The 9,056-nt window shown below is 45.0% G+C and overlaps 1 protein-coding gene across 3 annotated transcripts in view; it reads right to left on the bottom strand.

The window, feature by feature from the left end:
• The window catches only part of MYLK (myosin light chain kinase), a 197,022-nt gene extending 189,074 nt beyond the window's left edge, over positions 1 to 7,948 (bottom strand). For 2 of the 3 annotated variants that reach the window (XM_014265772.3, XM_074548806.1), the window contains exon 1: positions 7,671 to 7,809. Coding sequence is in view for 1 of the 3 variants with exons in the window: in XM_014265771.3 (XP_014121246.2) it covers positions 7,671 to 7,833 (163 nt within the window). In the remaining 2 variants the exon portion in view is untranslated. Of the gene's footprint in view, positions 1 to 7,670 lie in introns of all 3 variants that reach the window. The other variant, XM_014265771.3, reaches the window with a different exon arrangement.
• Between the last annotated feature and the right edge of the window lie 1,108 nt (positions 7,949 to 9,056).

A 9,056-nucleotide genomic window follows, 5' to 3' on the forward strand; every position in this document is an offset into this window, starting at 1 on the left:
CTATTTTACCTAGAGAATTATCTGACCATGTCCGACTGTCCTTGCTGGTGAAGTGTCTGCAAGTCCTTATTTTTGTAACCTCATTTTCTGCTGTCACTGTGGTCCAGTCAGGAAGTTAGCCCCCACTTCTGCCCAGGCTAACCAGGGCCACATCAACACCCACAGCTATAGCTTGGAAATACCTTGGAAAAGGAATATAACTGAGCTCTGTATCAAGGAAGAACTAAATAAATTGAATGAGAACTCAACATTTTATAGTCATCTGAGGTGAACTCGATAAAGGCACAATTTCAGGTAAAGTGAAGGAGCAATGTTTCTGCTGACTGAGTTTAGAAGCATTTTAAGAAAACACACATGAAACTGACTTTTACTCTGCACAAGATGGGATTATTTGATTAATAAGTACCCCAGTGCCTAAATTCAGGCAGACTTTAGCCTAAAACTTGAGCAAAATTCCCCAAGCAAAGCCTTGGTCCCACAGGCCAGGGCCGAGGTAAAACGGCGGGAAGTGCTTTGAAGGCGGCATGGCGGGAGGTGAGGCCTGCACAGCCGCGCTCCTGCCCCCTCACCGTGAGGGGATTCCCTCCTGGATACCCCCTGCCATCCCACAGACACACCTTTAGGCACATCCCTGAGCAGGGCTGAGGGAGGGAATGCAAATCCTGCCCCTCCCTTGGGAATGCTGCACCTCGAGACTTCCCAAACCCACGGCCTCTTCCATTCAAATGTGCTCACTCTACTCACAAGCACAGGCACTTTCACAGCAACATGAAAAACTGCTGTGCTGCAAAGGAACAGGAAAATGAGTAGGAAGAAGAAAGGGAAATGTAGGAGGAAATAAAACAAACCTTCTTTCACCACTCCCCTGTCTGTGAGAAAGAGGCAGCCAGAATGCACAGACTCACAAGCCAAGATCTCTTCTGTAAAAACCTGCAGGATACATGCTCAGATATTTGCCTGCCTCTTTATATAGAGTTCAGTTAGCACTAAATGCCTCCAGCTGGTTTCAAGTTACAGCCAGGGGAAGTAGTACCATAAAATTCCTCATAGCCACCCAAACCATTACTCTTGTATTTTTTTTTCATGTGGGGTCATCACACCCCCTCTGGAAAGCTTAGAGGTATGATACCACTGCAGGCCTCTTCAGAGAGAGCCTGACAATGGTGTATTATGAGGCTTGTTGTAACATCCTTTCAAAATTCTTAAGGTCCAGTGGTTTAGAGAAGAGGGTCTTTTGTGTCTGCTGTCAGTTCCAGGAAGCTCCTGTCACTGGCATGGAGACTGCATATGGAAAAGAGCTGCTAAATAGACCAGTTAAAAGAATATGGGCCCAGTCTTGCTCCCACGTCACTGAAAGCCATGAATGCTGCAACTCTGTTGAGGTCAGAGGAACTGCACTGCTGTGATGCTGGGGGTGAGACACCAGCTGTTGTTTCCAAGCCAGGGCTCCCTCTGCGAGGCTCTCTCAGGCCCTGCCCATGGTACACCCCCGAGGCCACCAGGACCACAATGTCAGCTCTGAAACAGCAGCAGCCTGTGCCACACAGCCTAACCCACAACAGCTCTGCTGTAAACTCACACTGCACACAACAGAAGAGGTTTCTCACCTCCAAAACCAGGCTGGACTTAAACTAGTGATGAGTCAGTAACGCTTTCAGACATGAAGTACTGACTTAATATCTTCTTCACCAAAGGAAAGGAAAGTTTTTAATCCTAAAATATCTGAGGTAAATAGCCTAAATAAAGCGGCCCGTATTTGACAAATTTCTCTTTCCTGTGTATTTTAAACACAGCTTGCTTATTGCTTTGGTTTGTAACTTTCCTTTTGATGCAATCAACAGTGTAAGAACATACAGTGCATGTCTGACCTGGACTTTGTGAGTGATTCTTACAGAACATGCCCACATACTTTACTCTTTTCCCCAGTCAGACTTAATCTTTGTCCAGGAGAGATGGTCAGTATTTTGGTCCTGAGGGTATTTTTTTAAAAAAATTTTTAAAGTACCATTGGTTCCAATTGCATGACATAAAACGTGTGAATGAAAAAGCCCTTTACTTCAGTATTTAACAAACTGCATGCATTATTATAAAGCATTAATGGAATTATTATATATGTCTTCCATTAGGAGACAAGCAACTTCCTAATAGTCAACACTGCCAAAAATATTAGGGAACTACATGCATTTTATAATAGGGTATTAAAGCAGACATCTTGGTGATTATTTGCACTGCTAATTCCCATAGTAAATTAAATTGTGACTGTCATTTAGAAGACATGGAAAATCTCACACCCCTGTCTCACCTTGTCTGCCTATTGTTTTGCACCGGAAATGTTCATCAGTTTATAGAATTTAGAGAAAGCAACATCACCTTGAAATCAAGTGCAACAATGCCCTGCTCGGAATACAGAGCTGGGAGCTCTAGTTCCTCTGGCCCATGCTGCCTGCAAAGCACAGCTCTCAGAGGCCTCTGCAGCAAACAGGAAATTTGCAATACTTCCAGGCAGATAAGAAAAGCTAAAACTGGGATCCTTTCATTATTTGGAATATCTCAGAGTGCCTGTGCCATACTGTGTCTCCCAAATCCTCTTTGTAAGAGTATTTGCAACTTAGTCCTTGCTCTCCCCATTACCCACTCATCCTTTAACATTTTGCTGAGGTTAACAATCAGGATAGTGATTTTTGCTGCTTAGCAGTGGTTCCCACTGAAAGCTGGATTACACTGGTTTAAACAGTATATAAAAGGTCTCTGGGTGAAACTACAGGCTTGGTGATCAGATTATCCTTCACTACACAGTTCCAGTATCCTTTTTGGGTACATTTCTTTTGTTCAGATATTATCATGCCACTCTGCAAATACTTCCAATCACAAGATTGCTGAAGAATAACAGAAAAAAAAGCAGTAAAACAACAACTCAGAATAATGATTTTAACCTGCTGTGCAATAATTAGAAATAAACTGCAGTGAGTGTGTAAAACAGCACAAGCCATCACTCATTTTCCTCAGCCAGGATGTCTGTGGGCAGTTTATCACATTTCACAAGAAGCAGCAGCAAGTGTTGCACGGGACTGGCAAATAGAGCAAGTCATTTCTTCTCCCACAAGTTACGTCTTCTACTTTCACACAGAATGTGTGGTCTGTTTGAACCATTTTCTGATGAAGAAAATAACTGAAAACATCCCTCTGTGACAATTCTGTATCCTGTGACACACTGGCTGCATCACAAGCCCTAAATTTGCCTTTGGTACCACGGAACCTATGCATACAAAACAGCACTTCAGTCTGAAGAATTAATATGCTGTCAGCTGGTCGTGTTTTTGGCAAGTGAATGAATTTAATCCAATTACAGCAAAGGTGATGAGGTCAAGCTGACTCCCAGTAAAGAATCACCAGAAAGACTATCCTCAAAACAGAAGACACTGCAGCTTGCTAGACATGCTGTAGTGAAGTTTAGCAATGCTCAGACTTGTTACAACAAAGGTAAGTGCCAAGAAACTGCTTAGTGCCAGCAAACAGGAGAGGAAAGGGATTCAGCAAGAACACACTTTGTAAAGCACACTGTAATCCTAAGCACTTAATTGCCTTTGGCAAGAGCTGCATCCCATTGCTCTCTCAGAAGTCGTTTTATCTGCAACTTGATGCTCACAGCTACAGGGATGAATGGAGTGGGGGAGGAGAAGGAGCTGGGGAAGCTAGTGAGAGAACTACAGTTACCAGTCTGTCTCTGATGAACTACCAAAGCAAAATACAAAAATTACTGGTATGTGCAAAGCCTGATCTGCATATCCAATGACTCTCAGAGAAGCAAATGAAACTAACTCTCCTCCAGGCCCTTTAAATCACCTACAGAGGCTGACAAATTAGTTGCAGAGCTACACACCTGTGTTTATACTTTACATTCACATATGTCTAGCCTCACTTTCAGTCATTCTCACTGAACCCATTTAGGTCAGTGTGAATTTGAAGGTGTAGCCAAAGTTTGTTTCTCTTCCCTGCTTATAATGCATCATTCACAAATATTTTACAATATTAACCCAAACTCATTGTTCCCACATAAATGGAAGACTTAAAAGTAAATAATGCACCAAGCCTCTTTAATTAAATAAGGAGTTTGGGGGAGGAGTTTCTGCAGACCCTTTTAAATCTTAAAGCCTGCCAACTGGATGAACAAAAGGTAGATTAGGCTCACATGATAAATCCCAGCAAACCTGAAAAGCCTTTGTTAATAAGTCACTAAGGGAATTTTTCTTTTTCCCCTAGAATTTCTGCTCACCAGAAGTGAGAGTTAAGATTATTCAAGCAGGTTTGGTTTCCAGCAGCATTAAATGGGTATATGCCTCATGGAGCTCTAATCTCCTCATTTCTATAGAGCTCAATTCCCCTTTCATTCCTACTAAAGCAGAACCAGTTATTCCTAGCTTTTATAGAAAGAGCAGCTGCTGAAAGTTCAGAGGCAAAAAAAGTTTATTAAATTAGTTAAGATTCCCACGAAAACTATACTGGAATTCTAGATCAGCTTTAATAGCAACAACAACAACAGGAATATAAATGTATTTTCATTTCACTTTGGCATTTCTTTCATGTAGCAGGTTGCTAATGAGCCTTTTAAGTTTCCATTCATAAGTTAGTGTTCAGTAGCTTGTTCGCAGAGCCAAATGACATGTTAGTCTGGCAATTAGTTTACTCTTCTGTCTGTAGAGAGGCTTAATGAAAACATTATTAGAGACAGACCTTGCTCTAGCACACTCCATAGACCCTGTACAATTACTCAGAAAAGACACAGATTTCAGCAAAACCCATACTGTAAAAGACACAAATTTTAGTAAAACCGAGACAACGTGGATGGCATTTAAAGCTATGCTAAATTTAAAAAAAACTCCAAAGTCCATCCTACCTGGAACCATGTGGCGTCACTGATGAATCCTTTTCAGCACTATAGATTAATCATATCTTCTCTGCATCCAGTGCTGAAATCCAAACAACATATGTAGCCCTAATGTACATCACGGAAGCATTGCCATCAGTGGGATGAAGGCAGCTGTACAAAGCTTGCTAAGATCCTGTTTGGTGCAGTGGATGCCACAGGAAAAGTTTAGAAAGTCTACTGCAACAGGTGCAGCAAGGTGTTTCCAGAGCCATGACAGAAAGGATCACCTAACCTTCCGTGGGAGGTCATAAAAAACCAGAGTGATTTAGCATCAAAGAGAGAAGAGTGTGTAATCAGCAAAGGGAAGAAAAAAATTACCTTCCTTACTCCTCACTCATACCTGTGGAATAAAGTTTGGAAAAGCTATTGAGTACAGCTCTAAACACAGCGAGGGCAAACAACCACAGAGTGTTTTATTATGTACTTGACAAGTTTATGAATGAAAGGAGATGAGTCTGTCTGCAAAACCAGGATCACTTCCAGCCCATGCTCAGACCTGAATTCAAACTACCCAGAAGAGTCCAACAACCACAGACTATGGCTACCAATTCTCCAGAGTCTAACCAGAAACTACAGTCATCTCCTTACATGGCTGTCAAATAGAGCTTCTGAGCACATTTCTGGGTTTAGATATCCACAGCATTAAGGCACAGCATTTGGAGCAGTTCTGAACTCTATTTACATCTGCATTTTGTTTTAGGAGGACTCTGAAAGTAATTTGTAGCTGTTGGTTTATGGTGTTTCTAAGTACAGTGTATTTGGCCTGTGTAAGGATATTGGTATGGCTTTTGATTGACTGTAAAAGTCGGATCATCGCCCAGAGGAAGTCCTAATGAACTTAAAGGAGGAGCCAGGGAGAGCAGAGAACACGAAACAGACCAAAAACTGGTGAAAAATTACGCGTCTCTTACATTTAACCTAAGCCAATGGCAATACGTAATCTCAACTCATTTCAGACTTTATAATTCCCTTTCAGCATTATACAAGCAAACCAACAGAACTTCACTGGATGATTTCCTTCATTCTCCTTTGCACCAAGCAGCAAGGCAACTAAAGCTATGGACACATGCTTGCAACAGAAGAGTATCTGATTTATAACTTTCTTTGCAGCAGACCTTTTAAGACTTCCCTACAAGACCAATAAAAATGGGGTCAGTGCCATTAACTGGTGCGAGCCTCCCACGTTTATATAAAATTCTAGTTGTGATGTTTATTAAACCAGGCGTTTCCTTTCTGCTCATGTCCATCTAAAAAGGTTAAATGCCAGTAATAGATCACACACCAGCACAGGACATCCTGCCTATCATTCTAGTGGCTGGTCCTCCGGTAGCAAACATTCTCCTGCTACAACCAACAAAATCACTCCAGTTACTTCTGGAGTTAAAACATTTCTCCTGTAGCATTCATTTGTAAAAGGCTAAGGATGGGTGTAACATTAGTGTACTATGAAAATATGTTATCATGAGCACTTTGTTACAAACTACAGAGCACACAGCAACCAGCTACAGAAGAACAGTATCACTTAAGGAAACAGAAAATACTGGATATATGAAAATTAAATATTTGGTTATTAGTAAACATAATTTTGGTATAAAACCAGAAGGCTCCTAAAATGCTCTCCTAGAACCTAGTTCCAGAAACATCTCAGCAAATACATTGTTGCACAGGAAGACACATATCATATTCTGCAAATAACAATGCAAGTCATTAGCAGAATAAAATGAAATAAAGATGTGTGCAGGAAGTAGAAGGAGAAAGATAGTTATCCTCTTAGGCATTTAAAATGAGAGAGAAATTACTATTTCTCTTACAGCTCCACTGACAGAAATGCCATTTCCAGCACTCCTCAGAGAGAGGCAGCATAATTTTGTAGAGTCTTAGTGGGGAACACACCTTCTGCATGTCACGTAACTCCACACTCACACCGCCCTCCCCTCCAAATGCTTGGAAACCCCTTAGAAGAAGGGTGTGGAATCAGATATTTGCACTTATCCTCTCAGCCATTCCCTTTGTTGGGAGAATAATGCAGCCTTCAAAACACTTTTGATTCCACTTCCCGACTCTAGGAGTATTCCTGTGGATTTACTTAGCAGAAGACAAGACTTGGGCAAAAAGTGTCTTTAAAGTGTAAGAGGAGGGAAGGATCTCCTGTCTTTTCATCCCTGGTCTCCAGCCCCTGCTAGTCTGCCATGCCACTCCCTTCCAGCCTGAGTGCAGGGAGCAGTGCCAGGCCAGAGTCCAGATGTGCACATACAGGAAAGAGGATTAAAAGGCAAAGAATCCCCAAAAACATATTGCTCCATAGCATGAAGGCAGCCTGCAGAGAAGTGATTTCACTGCCTCTGCCAAGTTAATGATTTTAAACATTCATCTCCATCCCCCATCCTCATGCAGGATGTTTAAGTGGTGTCACCAGGATTTATCCTTCTCTGAGACTAAGCATGTTGTGCAACATGATACAAATTACTCTGAGAACAGCAGAAGTTTAAAAAAAATTAAATCCCAGTATATGCATTTTGTCTGAAACATTAAAAATGTAGATGTGTAGTGAAGGAATGTTGCTACATGTGCCTCCACATATGCATCTCTATATTTGAAAGGCTCAGGAGGCTAAGAGAGAGCCAGGGAGATTATCCTTACAGCCGAGCCTATAAATGCTTCATCTTAGAAATCCTTTGCTACCTGCCAGTAGAGAACAATAAAACTGTAAAAAAGTCATACATAAAAGATGACAAGTACTTACCACCAGGTTTGCTTGCTCTGGGATTAACGCACTCCGGGAGGGGAGCCGTAGGTGAGCCCTCCTCCCTGCCGGAGCCCAGCTGCCGCTCTCGCCGGGGAAGGGACGGGAGCTGTGCTGAGCCTCCCGCAGGAATCCCGCGGCTCCGGTGCTCCAAGCCCGGCATGTGCGCGCAGCCCGAGCCGCTGGGCTGGCTCGCTGCAGCGCCGCTACCTCGCCTCTCCGGAGAAGCAGGTTTCCCTCTTCTCCTCCTCCTCCTCCTTCTCCTTCTCCGCCTACTTCACCTCCCCCCGCGGAGGATGCCGCGGTACCCCCCGCCCGTGCCCGCCCCCGGGCTTCCCTCCGCGTCCCGGGGCGCAGCGGGCAGGGAGAGCCCCACGCTCCGGAGCCGCCTCGCCCCGCGCTGCCCAGTCCTGGATCAACTGCTCCGGCCGCAGCCCACCTGCTGCTCTGCTCTGCTCTGCTCGGCCGGGCCGGGCCGGGCCGGGATGGGCAGCGGGGGAAGCGCGGAGCCCGCCGGGGAAGCGGTGCCCAGCGGCGATACCGCCCGCGGTGGGAGCGGCTGCCCTTCGCTCCTTCCCGGCGGCGGCTCCCAAGGCAGCGGCCGGGGGTCCCGGGGTTGCCCCGGCTGCGCCAGGGCCAGCGCAGGGAGGGGCACGGCCAGCCCAGCCCAGCTCAGCCTAGCTCGGCTACTGTGGAGAGCGGCTCGCCCAGGTGGGGCGGCTGCGGATGGGGGATGTCCAGACCTGGGTGCGAGGTGTGTGAGGAGTGTGTCGGGATGCACATGGTGCCGTAAGAGCTGTGCGCTGCAGAGCCTCTGGAGATGTGGGAGTTATAGACCTTGTGTCTATGGGGTGCATGTATGGGAAGTGTAGAGGAATGTGCTTATGGGCTCACATGGCATGGGAATGAAATACACATGGGAGATGTGTGTGTGTGTTCTGGAGGAACTGCACAGCTTGCATGTAAGGGAGAGCACAGACGATTTATGTGAAGGTTTGCATGGGGCTGGGATAGGATGCCCGAGGGGTGTGTTTGGGGAGTGTAGGGGTGTGTGTGGAGCTGCAGCCCTGCCATGCAGTGTCCCAATGCCGGCCACAGGGCATTCTCTCAGGCACACGGGGGTCTCAGGGCTGTCCCTGCCTCCCCCACCCCATGGGCCTGCCTAGGGCCCATGCCCTGGCACATCTGCCTAGGGACATCCAAATCTGGGGCAAGGGATTTATTTTAATAAACCGTTTACAGGTAATTGTGTTAAGTGCTAAAGTAGTGTAGAAAGAAGAGCAAATGCAAGATAGGGACAAATTGAATCCTCTTCAACAATAAGAGCTTAGAACTCCTGTTTTATAATGTGGAGGCCTTGAAGAGGAAAGATAGTATAATCACATA

This window comes from Zonotrichia albicollis, chromosome 10 (assembly GCF_047830755.1).
Source record: "Zonotrichia albicollis isolate bZonAlb1 chromosome 10, bZonAlb1.hap1, whole genome shotgun sequence".
In the NCBI taxonomy this organism is placed as follows: Eukaryota; Metazoa; Chordata; class Aves; order Passeriformes; family Passerellidae; genus Zonotrichia; species Zonotrichia albicollis.